Source organism: Gracilinanus agilis, chromosome 5 (assembly GCF_016433145.1).
Source record: "Gracilinanus agilis isolate LMUSP501 chromosome 5, AgileGrace, whole genome shotgun sequence".
NCBI classification, from domain to species: Eukaryota; Metazoa; Chordata; class Mammalia; order Didelphimorphia; family Didelphidae; genus Gracilinanus; species Gracilinanus agilis.
In genome coordinates, this window is record NC_058134.1 from 172,964,220 (window position 1) to 172,982,865 (window position 18,646).

The 18,646-nt window shown below is 35.3% G+C and overlaps 1 protein-coding gene across 1 annotated transcript in view; it reads left to right on the forward strand.

Annotated features, from left to right (window-relative positions):
* USP6NL (USP6 N-terminal like) overlaps positions 1–11,348 on the forward strand; it is a 200,060-nt gene extending 188,712 nt beyond the window's left edge. The window contains exon 15 of the mRNA XM_044678827.1: positions 9,928–11,348. Within this exon, the coding sequence (XP_044534762.1) occupies positions 9,928–11,348 (1,421 nt within the window). The remainder of the gene's footprint in view (positions 1–9,927) is intronic.
* Positions 11,349–18,646: the final 7,298 nt, after the last annotated feature.

Here is an 18,646-nt window from a genome sequence, read left to right on the forward strand (position 1 = left end):
CAAAAAGAAAGAGTGACTTTTTACTTCGCTTGTTTTCTCTTCCAAGAAAAGTGATCTTCTTGAAATAACCATTTGGGCATTTTGGTCAAAAGTCTAATAGGGAGTTTATGCCCAAGAAAAGTAGGGGCATAGTAAGAGAATACACAACATCTCTTGCTGGCTTCTGTCTTCTGTCCTACTCGAAATACATCTAGATACTGAAAGAACTAGCAGGTATGATTACTGAGCCATTGTCAGTAATCCTTGACAGATCATGTAGAACAGAAGAGTTATCACAAGTTTAGGGCAGGAAAATGTCTTGTTTTTAAAAAATGGAAGAAAATACAACCAGCATAGGCCAGAGAGATTGGTTTTCATCACTGATATAATCCTTGTGTATTAAAGATATGGTTAGTGAACTTAATGAACATCTAGAAGAGGAAACTGTGTTCACAGAAATCTAGAATAATTAAGAATAGGTTTTGCCAGATTAAACTCATTTCTTTTTGTGAAAAGGTTACTAAACAGGTAGATTAGATGAATGCTTTGGATGTGGTTTATTTTAATTATAGAAGATATATAGTAAAATTCTTTTATATTATACCAGTTAGATGAATTGGGAACAGATTAAATGGCTTGGCCATTCATTATTATATTCATTAATGTCTTGAGGAGACTTCCAGTAATGTGCTCTGGTCATGTGTGTTTTGCTTGGTTAAAAGCATAGATGGCATGTATTTGTACATTTCACTGAGCTGGACGTGTTAGCTAATGCACTGGAAGAAAGTCAGGTTTCAAGAAGATCTTCACAATCTAGAATATTGGTCTTAATCTAATAAAAAGAAATTAAATAAAATAAATACAAAAAATTCTTAAAATGAACATAAGAGCTATATTTCTAAATTTATTTCTTTATATTGTTTTGTATCACCATAGTTTTCCTTAGTAGCTCCTCACTTACCCTTCTGGAGAGCCATTCCAAAGCAAATAGTATTTTTAAAGACAAAATAAGAAAAATAAGAGGTAAAATTCAACATATCTGATTAATACTTTGAAAAAATCTGAAAATATGTGTAATATACAAGATGTATAGACCTTCTACCTCTATAAAGGGGTGATGTGGAAGGTTTCTTTTTAATATTTCTTTTCTTATTCTTAAAATTTTACATTATCTTTTGATTTCCCCTTCTTTACATTTACATTGTTGTAGTTGTCGTGTATTCTTTTTATTGTGTTTTCTTAACTTTGCTTATTTCCTTCTATATCACTTCATCTAGGTCTTTCCATGCTTCTTTGTAGTCATTACACTTATAATTTCTTATTTTCTTAAAAAACTCTTAACTTCTGCTTTAGAATTGATACTAAGTATTAGTTCCAAGGCAGAAGAGTGGCAAGAGCTAGGCAATCAGGAATAAGTGACTTGCCCAAGGTCATGCAGGTAGGAACCAGCAGAGGCTAGGTTTGAACCAGGTCTTCCCATCGCCAGGTCTGGCTCTCTGTTCCCTGAGCCTTCTAGCTGCCCCAACATTTCATCGTTTCTTACAGCACAGTAATATTCCATTAGCATCCTGTGCCACAATTGGTTTAGCCATTTCTCAATTGATGAGCATATAATACTTTAAGGTGTACAGAATGCTTTACATGTGTTATCTCTTTTGATCTTCAAAACAACCCTAGGATTAGCAAAAGAATACATGGCTAGATGGCAGTTTTCCTCGAAAAAGATCTAGAGGTAATATAATATGTGTCAACAATGTGAAATGGCACACTAGAAACATAATATATTCTTAGATTATATTAATAGAGGTATTAAGTTCAGAAATAAAGAGGTGGTAATTCTGCTATCACATTTTACCCTACTGACATCACATCTGGAATATTATGTTCAGTTTTGGTCATCAGTTTTAGGAAGGCCTTTAATATATCCTGAAGACCACCACCAGTATGGCTATGGGTCATTTGCCATATGAAGATCTGTTCTGGACATATTTAATTGGAGAAAAAAAGACTTGAGGCAAGACATGATCACTGCCTTCAAGTATTTGAACAGTTATCATATGAAACAGGGTTTAGACTTTTGCTTGGCCCCAGGGAGCAGGACTAAGAACAACTGAAAGGTTACAAAAATGCAAATGTAGTATTGATATATGGAGAAACTGCCTAATCATTAGAACTGTACAGAATTGATCACCTTGGAAAGAAGTGGGTTCTTTCTCACTTAAAGTTGTTCAGGAAAGGATAGACAAATACTTATCATTTGAGGAGTTTCGTTTTATTGGGCCAGACATTGTTGATATTCCATGTTCCAAATTCTGATTCCACAAATGGTCCTGTGGAAAGGAAGACAAGGTCTCAATGCAGAGAACCTTGTCATCTTTTTGTAAAGCTGTAAAACCTTTGCAAGACTATAAACAAGGCAATAAGATTCATGCAACCTCTACTTGAAGACCAAGGACATAGAACCTACCACCTTTCAAAATAGATCTTTCAACATTCGCACAACCCTAATTGTTAAGAAGTTTTTCCTGACATTAAACCAAAAATTTGCTCTTTTTTAGCTATTAATTTTTTCTTCTGGTCTCTTTAGAGCTAATTATAACAAAACTAATCCCATGTTATAATGTCCCTACTTAATCTTTATTTCACCAGGTTAAATATGTTCTATTAATTCAACCAATCTTCACATGTTATGGGCCTCTTCACTATCCTAGTTACTCTTCTCTAAACACTATATTTTGGCCCCATCCTTAAATCATCATGCCTAGTTTTGAGCACAGTGTTCCAGATGATGTCTGATGAGGACAGAGTATAGGGAATAGAGAATATAGTGTTATCTTACTATTTCTGGAAGCTCTTCTCTTAATGAAGCCTAAGACCACATTAGACTTTGAAAGTCACATCACATGGAAGAGTGACTCATTGAAGTTGTAGTCCACTAAAATCCCAAGATCTTTTTCTAAACACTTGCTATTTAACATATTTCCACCACCTAATACTTGATTTTTTATACCCAAATATAAGTTACGACATTTATACCTAATGAATTTCATCTTATTAAATTCTGCCCAATCTTCAAGGTTGTCTGTAGCATTTTGATCTTGTCTGTCTCATCCAGTGTGTTAGCAATCCCTTCCAGCTTTGTATTATCTGCAGATTTGATGAGCATGCCATTTATGTGTTTAACCAAGTCATTGATGTTAAATAGTACCAGTACCAGTGCCAGTCCAAGCACAGATCCCTGCAGTATTCTATTGGATACCTCCTTTCATTTTGACATTAAACAACTGATAACTAATCTTTGAATCTGTCCATTCAGTCAGTTATTGTCTTATCTGCTTGTTTTATCTAATCCATGTTTCTCCATATTCTCTACATGAATAGTGTGAATACTTTTATCAAAAGCTTTAGTAAAATATAAACTATCCACAGCATTGCCCTCTTCTTTTATCTTAGTAATCTTGTCAGGAAAAAAAAAAAAAGTTGTTCTTTAATGACCTATTCTTTTTTTTTTTTAAACCCTTGTACTTCGGTGTATTGTCTCATAGGTGGAAGATTGGTAAGGGTGGGCAATGGGGGTCAAGCGACTTGCCCAGGGTCACACAGCTGGGAAGTGGCTGAGGCCGGGTTTGAACCTAGGACCTCCTGTTTCTAGGCCTGACTCTCACTCCACCTATTCTTGATGAAGTAAAGCTGCTCTTTAGAACTACGACTTTCCTTTCTAGATGTCGAACAACTATTTTTTTTTAGTGATCCCTTTCCTTCCTTGCCCATTCATCCAAAAGAATGCTTAACATTCTGTTTATTTCTGAAATATTAGGCAGGTATAGACAGTTCCTCTCCCTAGAGTAACATTTAATCTAAAATAATGCCTCTCCCTACTTTTCATGTCAGAAAAATACACCTAAGAATACAGGACCTTGCTGTTTATATTTCTCTGCTGAATACATTACCCAAATGCTTAAATATACCCTTTATTGGTTTGGTTTCGTTTTTCTTTAATTACTTCTCCAAAAGAATCCAAAGGAATGTTTTTTTAAAAATCCATATTTTCACATTTCACTGGAGGTTCTGATAATTTTCTCTACTTCGTCATAGCCTTTGACAAGTGAATCATAGATGTTTTAGAATTGGAAGAGACCTTAAAGTTCATCTTGGGTAAAGATCTATGATCTCATTAATATAAATCTATATGTGTTCAAATAGAGGTATTCTGTGTCATGATTAAACAAAGAACAAAAATTTATTAAACCTCTTGTATGTGCAAAGCACTATTTTAGGTGATAGGGATACAAAGACAAAAATGAAAAAAATATCTCTTCCTTTGTTTTCTACTAGACGTTCTTAATCTCTTTTGTGGCATAGAGCCTTATGGCTGCCTGATGAACCCTATGTATCCCTTCTCAGAATAATCTTTTTATATGAAAGATCTGTGCTTAATGAAAATTACTTTTAAATCAGTGTGGGATGGCCTGGAGTGGTGAAATTGTTGAACCTGGAAGACAATTGGGAGGCTGTTGCAGTAATCTAAGCAAGTGGTTATGAGTGATTGGACTAAAGTGGACAGTCATGTGGGGAAGACATGGAGGCAGAAATGGCTAAGTTTGGCAACTCATTAGGTATGTGGGGTGAGAAACTGCAGAAAATGCCATAGTTGTGAGCTTGGGAGACTGGAAGGATGGTGATAACTTCAACAGAAATAGGGAAGTTTAAAAGAGTGAAAGGTTTGGGAGAAAGATAAAAGGTTCAATTTTGGACCTGTTGAATTTGAGATGTCTCTGAGCTATACAGCTTGAAATATTCAGTGAGCAACTGGATACATGGAATTGAATCTCAGGGGAGAGACAGGAGACCAACTGTAGGCTTGGAGTTATGTGCATAGAGATAATACTTAAGGTCAATGAAAATTTTAAAAGTAAATCATCTCTATATGTCTTAAGACCCTGATGACATCACCAAACTATAGCCCTGTAAAATAATTGTGACTATTAGTGAACCTGAGTCATCAACAGTAAGCCATATTATGATAATTATAATGTAAGAAAGCAGGAAAATTTGGTAGATTTTAGAAAAATTTTCATCTCAAAGGAAAAAGATTACACAAAAAAGAAATCTTTGGTATTTAAAAGGGAGTAAACTTCAGGTCTCTGAAAAACTCATTTATGGTGTGACAATTTATTTTCTTAGCAGGTACAGAAAAACAAGGTGCTTACTTTGTCTAATAATAATTCCTTTAAATCCACACATGATATTGTAGCAAGTACATTTTGATAGATAAAAATTTCTCAAGAGCTAATATTCTAAAACAGCTAGAGCACCTATTCATTTAAACATTTATTGAGTACCTACTATGAATAAAGCACTGATAGATAGGCTGTACTAGATGCTTTCCTGATAGGTTGTGGTTTTTTACATCTAACAAATTCTACAAAGACAAAATCTTTTCAAAAGCCTCAATATTATAGTCAGGAATGAATTGAAATTTTCTGAAAGTAGGTTGCTGCTCTGATTTTACTTAGGTGCTTTCATGGTTAGGTAACAGCACAGACTCCATCTGCACACCCCCTGTGTCTGTTGGATGCATGTAATTTATCTAATTTATACTTAGTAACTGACCCTTTATGTGATGTGGTATTCAAGGAACAACTTGGGCCTGGATCCTTTTGAATGAGCACATAACATGGCTTACCTGGTAAATCATTCCTAAAATGGAGTTTACTAGCAAAAAGTTGAAAATGCTCTATTTTTCACAGGTTTCCTAATTATTTCATATCCATTTCATAATGTCATTACAATGAAAGTATATTGTTTTGAATACTATAAATAAAAAAGCAGGACTAGCTTTCATCTGTACAAATGTACTAGCACTAACCTAACACATGATATAAGCATTTAAGTACTTTACATGTTTTGTGAAGTACTTAATTTCTATAAGACTTACTTGAGGCCATTTTGGAAAACTTTAAAATTTTTTTCTAAAGTAAAATACATTTTATTGTTTTTTATCTTCACCTGTTGAAAACATTTTTGCCCTAAGGGTCCAGCTGCCAGTATCCATAAGCCGTTCTCTGTAAAGAATATAATAAAAGAAAACAAATTCCAATCACTGAAGTTTGTTTCATTTTGATGCTGACACTGAAAATGCAATAGGTCCATAAAAACAGATCATTCCCAGAAAATAAAATAAAAAGTCCTAAGGCTAAGAGTCAGTTGGTAAAATCTTTTTTAAGAAAAGAGAACTATTTGTGAGTGCTATGCTTTTGCTTAAGGAGAACTAACCTTTTAAACACTTCATTTTTGCTTTTATTTTTAAAAAATTTAGTTTGAAAAATGGCAGATTGACTGTAGTAAAAAGTGAAATTCAAGTATGTACAGCCAGGTTGGAAGTATTTGAAGTTTTTCTTGAATCTATTGAGAAACCTCAACCAGTGAGTACGTTCTGAGGTGAACAGGTCTAGCTTCCATCCTACAACTATTTCTGGTTTTGACTCCATAGTCACAGAATGTTATATCACTTCAGAAGTCATCTAGAGCAGCCCATACCTCAGTAGCAAGTGGTCATCCACCTTTTGTTGGCAGACTTCTAGAAGGGAGGGGAATACCAATACTTCTAAGGACAACCTCTCCCACTTTTAGATAGTTTTGTTAGGAAATTTGAAGGTTTGGATTATTATTTTTTAACATTGAACCTAAATCTGCATTTATGTAACTTCAGTCTATTGTTTCTATTGTTATCATTTGGCACCAAATAAATCTAACATCCCCACCTGAGTGCTCTCTTTATCACCAAGTTGCATTAATATATTGTTTGATTAAAATCAGGAAAGAATATAAGATTGAGATATAATAACTATTGGTAAGGACTACAAAAATTCTCCATAATTTTATTTGTGTGGATACAGTTTTCACTAACAGATAGCAATCCATCCCTGCCAGCAGTGTAATGACTTTTTCATGAGTGACTGCTACTAAAAAAATAAAAATTATCATTCCATGTCTATCCTTTAGAGATGACTCAATTTGTGCATAGATGGTTCTTGGACCACAGCTATATGTCTGCAAGCCCATACTCAGTCTTTAAACCTTGGCAGAACCTATCAAATATGAGAGGATTTTTTTTTATTTCTTTTTTAAAGGATTAGAAAACTGGTAGGTCTCTACAAGCATCCAGATAACAACTGTGTAATATTGGAGGAGGACTACTCAGAAAACTTAAAATGAAAAGATCAAAAGCTAATCTGCTTTTGTTACTACCATCATATATCACCTAATAAAATTTAACCATTCTCTATGTGCTTGCTTTTGCTTATTAATGGCAATTCCATTTTCCTAGCAATCTACTTATAGAATATTCCAAAGACTAGCTAACAGTTTAAGAACAGCACAGATTCAACCAGCTATGTAAATTAGTGTGTCTCTTAACAGCAAAACAATTGAGTAGTGGGTTCTGAAAGAAAATTCAAAAGGCTACCATTTCCATTTTTTGATTCCTCAGGAAACCTAAAACAAATAGTTGAAGAGCACCAAGAATGTTTACCCAATAGGAAAGAATGGTAGTTGGTAAATGCTTACAGTGTTGATGAAAATTTCTCAGATGAAAGGAAAGCTTTTTGAGTCAATTTTTTTTCTCTCCTGCCTCTCTATATCCTTTCCCTTTTATTTTGCCTTCTCTTCCTTAGTTAAGACTCTATTGAGAAACCTAAATGATAACTTTAAACATTTTTCTCTTCCCTGATCTAGATTTTGATTTCTCTATTCTGTGTGTTCTTGCATATCAAGTATCTACCTATCTAAACTGAGACTGATTTTCACACATTGCTGAACATTTCCCAAACCTTTTTATTACTTAAATAAACAGGCTAGAGTGTATATCAACTTACTGGCCTTAAACCATATGTGCTACTCTTATTGTTTTTCTGAGGTTCAAAAGTGAGTACAAAAAAAGAATTTACAAGAAAAAAATTTCACAAATTTAATTTAGCAAAACTGTTTGAATTTTCTTTTTAGTTTTGCAAAACTAACTATATGAAACATGCAAGTGTCTTTACACTCCTTAAACTATTCTTTATACATTTTTTCTTTTCCTTTTAAAAAAATTGATACTAAATATCAGTTCTAGGGTAGAAGAGCAGTAAGGGGTTAAATGACTTGCCCAGGATCACACAGCTAGGAAGTTTCAGAGGCCACATTTGAACCTAGGTCCTCTTATCTCCAGGCCTGGCTCTCTATCCACAGAGTTACTTAATTGCCCCTATATATTTATTTTTTAAAGTTTCTTTTTTGTACATTTTTTAAATTGGGCTTTCTATGCCATAGAAACCTTATCTGTGTAGATGATAAAAATTATTACAGGTGTTTTAAGAAAACTTAACATTCATCTTTAAATGAGTATGTAATCATTGATTTTTTAATGGATGAGAGACATATTTCAAGCTAAGATATTACTTGCAGCTGACTATTTTTCTCGAGATGACATTTATTGGGTGTGGGATATTACAGCAGATAATTTTAAAACCACATTTGCTGAAGGTTTAATTTATAATATGGTTCTATACTGCCTTGAAAATTATCTGAAATCATAAATAATTAATAACAATAATAATATATGCAATTAAGTTCAGCCACCCAAAAAAGTTGTCATGTTTGCTGTTGTGTGCAAGAGTACATTTTTTAAAGGATCCCAAATAGTGAGGACTCTTGTCTTTTTGTCTTATTACATGGAATATTTTACTAGGTGCTGATAAGAAGATGATGGAAAAAATTACTGAAATACACACAGAAATATAGTACTTAAAAAAAATAAAACACTTTCTCTGATTAGCTTTTTAATCAATTTATCAGTGGAATAAAATAAATAATAAGATCAGTCATTTTAAATATGCCCTTTTTTATTCAAGAAAATATCATTCCCAGTACCACCCCCATTAAATGTCATCTTTCCCTTTCCGACCCTTCTGACAAGAAGTAATTCCTCAAGCACCATTTCTATTGTATTAATTATGTATTATTTTGTATTTTAGGTTTTATGTCTCCTACTTGTTAAACTCATTGAGATCAATAGCTTCTGTTTTGTACTTTTTTTTCTATATATGGTATGCTGATTGTTATAAATTTGAAACTAGTTAGCCTCTATGTAGAGAAATAAGGTTAAAGTTTCAGTTAGAAGATATTAACAGTACTTTTTCAGAAATATGTGCTTTATATAATGTAAACTTATGATATTAAATTTATTTAATGATAATAAGAGCATTTTGCACCCATATTTCACAGCTCATGTTCTGCATATAATTTTTGAATATCCTTATTTGGAAGATTTTAAGATCAATATTAAGGCTCCAAATGTAGGCAGAAAATTGTAGAATTTTTAAGACAACTTAAGCTTTGTACCATATAAAAGATAGCTTCCCCTGTCTTTCTGACACTTGCCCTACAACTCTTCCCTAGAATATATCACAGTTTTAAAATTCCTCTCTCAGTGCAACCAAAGGTACCCTACTAAAAGATACCAACTTTTAGTAGCTAGCAGGAGGAACCCATGATCAGAAATAGAAGTGATACCTAACATTTCTCCAATAACAAGCAGCTATTCAGATTGAAATAACTTTGAAACCTTTCTAAATCATCATTTGACTTCTAAATTTGGCAGTCTTGGCTTGGAATTGAGAAGAGGAAAATTTTTCTCTAAGATTTCATGACTGTCTAAATTGAGAAGTTGATTAAAGTGAGAGAGATGTTATGAAGTTGGATTGGCTATCTGACTTGAGATTTTTTTTTTTTAGAAAAGGGGAAAAGTACATTATGTTTATATTGCTGAGAAAGTGCTTAGTATTGTTCATTAGCAGAAGAGAAAGATTTTTACATGTTATGTAACATTTGATTTGATAACAAGATATAATTCATATATTATCAATTATATAAATTGCCTAATTTTATTTTATTTTTTCCTGTTAGCTAAAGAGGATGAATATCCAAAGAAACCTCTGGGGCAGCTTCCACCTGAACCTCAGCCTATTGTTTATCACCTGATCAATGGACAGAGTAATGTTGGCTTGGCAAACTGCCACCCATCTAAAAAAATGGATAGCAGAGCAACTCCCAAAAGACAAGAAGTCTCACCCCATCATCAAAGTACAGTCAATGCACCGGAAAAGGCTCCTTCGGTAAAGCAACAAAGACTTGACTCAGTGGAAAAAGATAGTGGAAAGATTAAGAGTGAGCTAGAAACTCGAAGAAAACAACCACCCAGTACACAAAACAATTCTAAGCAATATGATAATGCAGCTGCTAACCAAAATTCTAATGCTACTTCACATATGAAGAGGGATTTTGTACCAAAGTGGAATAAACCTTCAGATATATCAGCCCTTGAAAAAACAGCAAAATATACGATTGAAGGCAAAGGTAGAACATCAAACCACACACTTGTAGGCACACCCCCAAGTCCTGTTGAGACCCGGGCATTAAACGTAAGGCAGAAGATTAAGATTTTAGATGGCGATGAAGGTAAGCGGGGCTCCAATGCTTCCCAGTATGACAATGTACCCGGAACTGAAAATGAAAATGGGACTTCCGTTGAGGAAGTATTAGAAAAAGCTCACTCTCAAAGTCCAGGTAATGTAAGTTACTCGAATAGCCCGAAGAAGTATTCTGAGAGTTCTAGTCCATTAAAAGGATCAAATAATTTTACCTTTAATGTGCAGCCACCAAATTCCCCAAGATATTCACACCAGGTCGACGGGGTAGGTCCGATGAAGATGCTCCCACCATCCTACAGCAATCCCCCCGTTTACCATGGAAGTTCTCCAAAACACGCCCGTACTGCTAACAGTAACTTCGTACCTCTGCACCATGGCCACGGGACTCACGTTAGCCCTTCTCGAAGGCCGTACGGCTCCAGTCACTCCATAGACTTTCCTCCAGAGAGAGCTTATAGCCGCCCCACCCCGATCGTGCTGCCATCTAATCGGATAGAAGTCCTCCCCATTGACGTCAGCACTCCCGGGCCATATTCAGGCAATTCAAGGTCTCCTAGGGGGGGCGAGTTCATAATTCCTCCAGTGGATTATTTGCCAGAAAACAGAAAATGGCCAGAAGTTACTTTCACATACAGGCCTGAAGCGTACGGACAGTCGTGGAGCCGAGATGCTAACAGAAGCCACTTCAGCAACTTACCAAAGCAGACAGTTTTTCAACATGTAGCCATTCAGGATTATAACCTTCCAGCTGTTTCAATAGATAGTCCTATACGGTATAGAACTTCACCATCTTTGGAGGATGTTGGCTCATCCCAGTATCAATATTCGGGGGCGCCCCCTCCAGCACACTACAGAAACCGCGATGGACTTTCTATACATGAGTCAGTGTTGCTATGAGAATCCACTTATGTTTACTTGACAGAGAAGGCTAGAAACCATTTAAGATCTACATTGCTATGTTTGTAATTGCCAAAGCAGTATTTTATACATTCATGGACAACTTGTGCAATTCTGTGTATGTGAATAATAAGAATATATCAAAACATTTACAGTCCCAGGTAGATGCTACTGAAGTTGAGCATTTTAAGTTGTGTCATCATTGAACCTGTTTAGAATGTTAGCATATATAAACATAGCAATAGTATGGAGAGATGTACGCACAATATTAATTCATTAGTACTTTTACAGTTTTCATTTGCATAGTTTTTATCTTTCAGACCAGAGAGTTCCACATGCCAGCTTTATTTTTTAAAAGAAGGATAGCACTGAAAAATTGTATGTAGAATGAGTATTTTTCTGGCTATATGTAGAATATGTATCATTTCTAAATAGACATCTATAGACATATGTATACACATTTGAGGAGGAATATTCAGGAAATTGAAAAGCAATTATTTATCATCAGTAACTGATGTTTAATGGTATGCTTACTTTCTCTAACTTTTCTTTTAAGCGAAGGCTTCCTTGGATTTTACTTGCTTTAACCCAACTGCCTTCTTCCCCCAGGTCCTAAACTGACCAAAAGGATGGCTCTGCAGCTTCTCCCAGAATGCTAATTTTTACCTCCTTTAGTTGATGTCATCTTATCATTCAACCTAAAAACCAGACAGGCAAAGACATCGGAAAGAAAGAAGTGTAGCTCTCTGAGCTGACTCTTTAATGGTGCTTAAAAGCAAGGCAAATGACAGGGATATGTGCTACACAGGCAGGATATGACGAGATCATATATATCAAAATAAATAAATTAATAGTAATATATAGTTTTGTTCTATTTTGACCCTTCCAAGGTCCAGAGCAAAATGATCCTTGCCATAAAGAAGATATGCTGAAATACAGCCATCCTATCCTATGTAAAAAGTAATAGCAGTGGAACCCGTGAATGTGCTACATTATCAGGCCATTAAGTTATTACTATTATTATTATTATTATTATTATTATTATTATTATTATTGAAACTGAACGTAAAAATTACCCCAGTTGTCAATAGGAATCTGAAATGAGTTCTTTCTTTTTAAAAAGTTAGTGTGATTTTCATGCTTTTTGAAAACATTCCTTTGCTTTTATCCACTTTGGAAAAGACTTCAAGTCAAATTATGTATTCTCAAATTTGTCTTTAGTGGACATTTCTTTAAACAAGCTATATTACAGAGTATCTACATGGTCAATTCTTGAACAATCAAAGTACATCACTATTGTTTGTAATTGAAGAGTTTGGTATTAGAATTACTTTTTGTAATATTTGAATAATAGAAAACTTTGTTGAATCAAAGAGTAGGCATTGCAGCCTATTCTTGCTGCAGGCTGATTCTTTAAAAGTTTTAAGGTACAGAAATTTAATGCCTTTGAAAGTGGAAGTAACATTTATTTCATTAGCTAGTGAATGTGATATGTCTTGTTTATGTATATAATGTATTTGGTGTAATTTTAATGAACTCAATAATATTTTAAATGATAGAACACAAATATTCATGGCTAAATATTACACTGAATCACAAAGGAATTCTGATTATTAAGATCACTGGGCTATTGATTTAGATTGCTAATAGCTGCTTGGGATATATGTATATTATGTAGTCAAGGATATTAACCTTAAAATTGAAACATTGATTCTGTGATTATAATAAACTACACTGTACAATTTACTTTAGGCTGGTAGCACCTATGCTGCCTCCCCCAAACATATATATCAACAATGGTAAATACTGTAGATTTTTTATATATATGAAATATATACACACTATTTTCTTATGTCATCTATGACAGTTTTTAACTGTATACTTTTTTGTGTCATTGTTTTTAACATTCTAAAAGTAATAAGGATATCTCGTTTGGTGTCTTTGAGCTTTTTCTTCCTAAGATCAAGTGTCACATCTCTGACCCTTCTCTTCTAGTTGAATATGATTTACTAATCTTAGTCTGTTATTTTTCAGTATGTGTGTGTATATACACATGTATATGTAATATATATCTATATATGTTATATATATATATACACACACATACATTATGGTACTGAATTCGTATTTTACAAAAACAAAAAAACAACAGAATATGAACTCTTGCCCAATTCACATCCTCCCCCGACCCCCAGCAATGTGTGGACTACTACTAGATAGACAGACAACCTCAAAGCCACAAAATGGCTTTGTGACCCTGGATAAGTTACTTAACCTTTCAGAGCCCCAGAGAGCTCTGACACTATAAGTTACAGAGAAGGTGCTGATTTGCATTGATAAGGAATTTACCTTATTGGGAGTTCCCTACATAAGTGAAATCATAATCCCGACTCCCTTCTCCCCAGCTCAGACCCTAAAACATGCTAGTTTACATCACTATTAAAAATGTTTAACTTGTCATCACAATCTTAGGAAAAAATAACGTTAGTCTTTCAGATTCATTTTTATTTGACTGATATAATCATTTAGGTTATAGGGGTCCAAAAAGATAGCTTCAGAAGGACACATAATTTAATATGAATTCATACAGTGAGATGAACTGTTCTTACTAGATAGAAAGCTTATGATTGTTTTACAGAATAAAGGTCAGTCTCTTGGCAAGTTGTAATTGCTTGCTTGAAGTAAAACTTGGCATTATCAAAACTTCTCATCATAGTGGTGTTTCGAACCCCATTAAATAAATACTTTGGCACATAAAAAAAATTCTGGGACCAATCTGGAAAGTTAAAGAAATATGACACGATTTGCAATCGAAGGGTTTAGGTAAAACCTTTTCCGTGTGCCTGTAATATTGATAGAAAACGATTCTTAAGTTAAAATGCTTCATTTTCTTAATATTTCATAGAAAAATAAATGAAAACTAATACAAAAAATCTGGCATGTCCTTTGGAAGAGAAACTAAATCCCATGTGATTTGGGGAGGTACTCGCTGGATGTGGTGGATTTTCTTTTGTTTTTATCCAAAGCATGACAATGAAATTGTCTTGACTAATCTTTGACTGTTCTTTGGCGTCCATTATTGTGCAGTCATTGGAAGAGGCATCCTGATTACAATGAACATTCAAAATCAACTTTGTTGGGATCTCTTTTCTCATTTTCCTCGTGTGGGAAATCAACCGATGGTTATGTATACATGCCATGCTACACAAATATGGATTTGTATGCATGGAGAATCTACAATATAATCTCTAGGAAATATTTTAATCTCAGTTACAGTTCAGATTCATAACTCTTGTTAGTATGCATTTGATTGTGGCATAATTAGACTGGGGATTTTCTAGGAAATTGTCTGTCTAATGGCTTTTAAATGTCTGTATCCAATATGGAAATGAATAACTTTTGACACAATAATTTTAACAAGTTGAACTCTGCCTCTAAGATAACACAAGGTCATTGAGCATAGGGGAAGGAATTCTACTTAGCATTCTTTATAATGAATTGTGCTTTCAAAAGACTTTTCAGCTATCCATCTTTATAAATATCCCCTACATATAATTGTCTCCATTTTATAGATGAGAAAACTGAGAAATAAAGGAACCATTTGAGACTGTATGGCAATTCAGTGCTGAAGAAAGGATGATAATTCATTTCTGTTGTTCACCTTATGCTCACAATCATATTGTTCCTTGAATATTCCTATAAAATATTAGAATATTCCTAGAAAGATTTCCCTGAAATTGATTCAATCTATTCCCTCTATAGTTGGCATGAGCAATTCTAAAAAGATCAAAGTTCTATACCTCAGAAACATTTACATTTGAACAATTCATCCTTTATGGAACACAGAAAAGAAAGTAAAAATCATTCAAGTCTGCCTTTGGAGGAGACATGTTACTTGCTGCATGTTAGAGGCAAGTTCAGAGCATGCTGCTCACCTTTGCCCCCTCTTGTCATTCTTCCCAGGCCCTGGGCAGAATCCCAGGTGTCCACTGGAAGAGTTCAGTCTTGGAAATGAAATAAGATTTAGTACAATTTTGAAAGAAATCTCTACTACACTACAAGAACGATGCTAAAACCATCAAATTTGAAGACTTGTCTTTTATTTTTCACTTTACATAAACCTTGATGTCATTTGATTTTTACAGCTGTCCTTGAAATTAATTATAGAAGGTGTGAGATTATCCTAGTCTTACAGACACAGAAAAGGCATGAAGGTAGTAATTGCTCAAGGTTACGTAGTTATTTAGTGTAAGAGCCAAGCTAAAACTCCTAATTTCTAGTTTAGTATTATCATTTTCAAAGACAGAAGCAATAGATACTTTCTCACAGTTCTTCTCAATGTGTATAACATAGGAGAAGCCTCTGCCATCACCATACCTTAAGAGGAAAGGTAAGGAAGTGGGCGATAATCGAAATAATGTTTTTTCTATCTGTTGTCACCAATAATCATTTAGTCATAATTCTATGGACACACTACTACTGTGCAAGGCAGACAAATTTGAACTCTCCAGAACTTGCGATCTAGTGCGGGTTTAGGTCATAGCATGGAAGAGCGTGACTTTTGTATTTAACTCATAGGGTTGTTCCGGGGAAAGCCCTTTTAAACTATAAAGTCAAATAGCTAGACAACAAAAATACAAAGGGCTATTTAGTCCCTTCATCAGCCTTTTATGGCTTCAGCAGATGGGGAGAACCTGGCCCCTTTGAAGAAGTTTGGTTGTGAAGAGGAGTTCATAGAGATCCTAATTATTCCATCATGATCCAGCCAGGTATGGTTAGAGTAAAGAAATGGTTAAATAAAAATACAAGATACCTTAGAGATCATCCAGTCCAGGTCCCTTGGCCATTAGGTGAGGAGACCAAGGCTTACAGCTGAGCTGGCGTGTGAATTCAGTCTTCTAGTTCAGTCCAGGATGCCACCCATTTGGATCAATAGTGTTCTTGTTGCCAGTACTGAAGTATCATTAAAACTTTTTCCATAGCTACTCTTGAAGAAATAGCAAGGAAATTGGCAGGTGTGGTCAACAACCAAAGTACCAGAGATGGCCATAGACTTTCCAAACTGGTTTCTCTGTACTCAAAGACAAGTAAGTTGAAATATTAGTTTGTTGTTGTTCAGTTATTTCAGTGGTGTCTGATTCTTCTCAACTCCATTTGGGGTTTTCTTTGCAAAAGCTACTGAAGTGATTTGTCATTTCCTTCTCCAGCTCATTTTATAGACGAGCAAACTTGGCTTGTAAATATCAGAGAATGGATTTGAACTAAGGAAAGTGAATCTTTTTGACACCAAGCCTAGTGCTCCATCCACTGTACCACCTAGCTGTCCCTGACATTATAGTTAAGCTCTATTCATTTGAAGACTCTTCTAGAATAGAGAATAGGTTCAAGATGGGAACGGTCTTAGATATCATCTAATATGTTAACCCTCTTACTTTACAGACTCAAAAAAGAAACCACACACACACACACACACACAAACAAACAAACAAACAAAAAAAAAACCTCGACAACCCCAGAGAGCTTGTGACTTAATCAAGATGATATAGCTCTTGGAGTTAGGACACATCTCTTGACTTCTAGTCAACATTCTGCCCTCTATTCTTCATATAAAATCTGGGCTTAATTTTGGATTTCTAAATAAATATGATAACCAACATTGTAAGAGGAATGTTTATGTGACCCTTCTGTTATCTGATGTGAGAGTAGTGGTACAGCAGAAAGAGTGCTGAGTTTGGAGCTGGGCTATTTAAACTGGAATCTTAGCTCTTCCACTAAACACCTTGTGAAACCTTTGTGAAGCCACTTACTCATTTGTACCTCAATTTTCTCATCTGTAAAAGGGAAGTTAACTCTAAGACCTCTAAGGTCCCTTCCACTTCTATGATCCTATGATTTAAAAAGTCCAGGTTTACCTTTAGAACTTAATTTCTCTCTGGCTTATTTACTGTCCACCTGGGTAGAAACTGGGGATGACAATATTCGTGCTCTAACAGTAGTAGCAATGGCTCTCCTTAAAAGCGTTGGACACCAAGCACTTTAGCATTACTTGAAAGTATTAGACACCAAAGATTTTATTTACGTAGTAAAAGACAGAAAAGACTCACATCAAAGTCCACAGAGTCAATAGCACCCATTGCAATTCCAGTAGCTTAATACCTCTCTCTAGAACCCTTCACAATTCTACACTGAGTGGGACCGCCACGGAGAGAAAGGGTTTTATGTTTGAGGCAAAAGAAAGTCAAGAAACCCATCTCTAAGGAGAAACCCCTCCTTCCCTGTAACTTGTAGGTCTTTGTGATTTAAAATACTTTCCTGGGCCAGCCCCACAGTGAGGCAAAAGCACTCTGGAGCTCTACTAATGATCCTTTGCTTAGTGGGCACGAGGTGGCACAACAGAACGGCCACTAGGTTTGGTGCCAGAGGACAGGGTTTCATCTCTTGGTAGTCAATATTTGGGCTACCTTGTCAAATGATTTAATCTCTCTTGTTCTTAATTTCCTCCCATTTCAAATGAGGAAATTGAACCATATGACCTTTATGGTCTCCTCCATTTGACTCCCTGCCTTCGCCTTCTTTTGCCAGCATCTTTCCTACCATGCTACATATCTGCTACCAACATGCTCTATTCCCAACAGGTATAATGGGTCACCCAAACTGTCTGCTGTTTTCCTGCAGCTGTTCCAACACTCTGCTGTTCTCCTTCCAGGAGATGGTGCCAGCTTTTGAGGAGTTGGAATGCAGGTAGGGAATTATACTGGAATCCTGATAGACAATGTTTAGGGCTTTCACAGATCTTTCAAATTTGGGGCCAGAATGCCTCTGAGCTTTAAAAAAGGGCATTATCTTACACTGGATCCCATAGCCTCCCACATAAAAGGTCTCCTTTCCTTTTGATTGTATCATTTGCGAGAGGTGCCATTTTCTAGGCTCAGTCAGCCCATGAGGAGACCATCCATTTATCCTCACTTCCTTCCATCTACCTCCCCTTCCATTCTCCCCTGGAGAATCTAGTATTAGGAATAAAATAAGATTTGGGATTTTTATAAGTGACAGGAGCAGATTGCCTGCCTTAAGATGGAAACTTGAGCTGAATCTGACTTAGGAATTCTGTGTGAGACCTGGAAGCTGTTGGAGAGTTCTGTTGGCTCCAAGTACCTCCCTCTCTGCTGTTGTTCCCTGCCCAAAGAGGGGGCAAGAACTCTGGTTCCTGGAAATTCTTTTATCCAGGGTGACTGTGGTGGAAAGAGGAAGAAGTTGGAAGGTTTGGGGAAGAGCTGTGAAAGGGAGATCTACAGTTA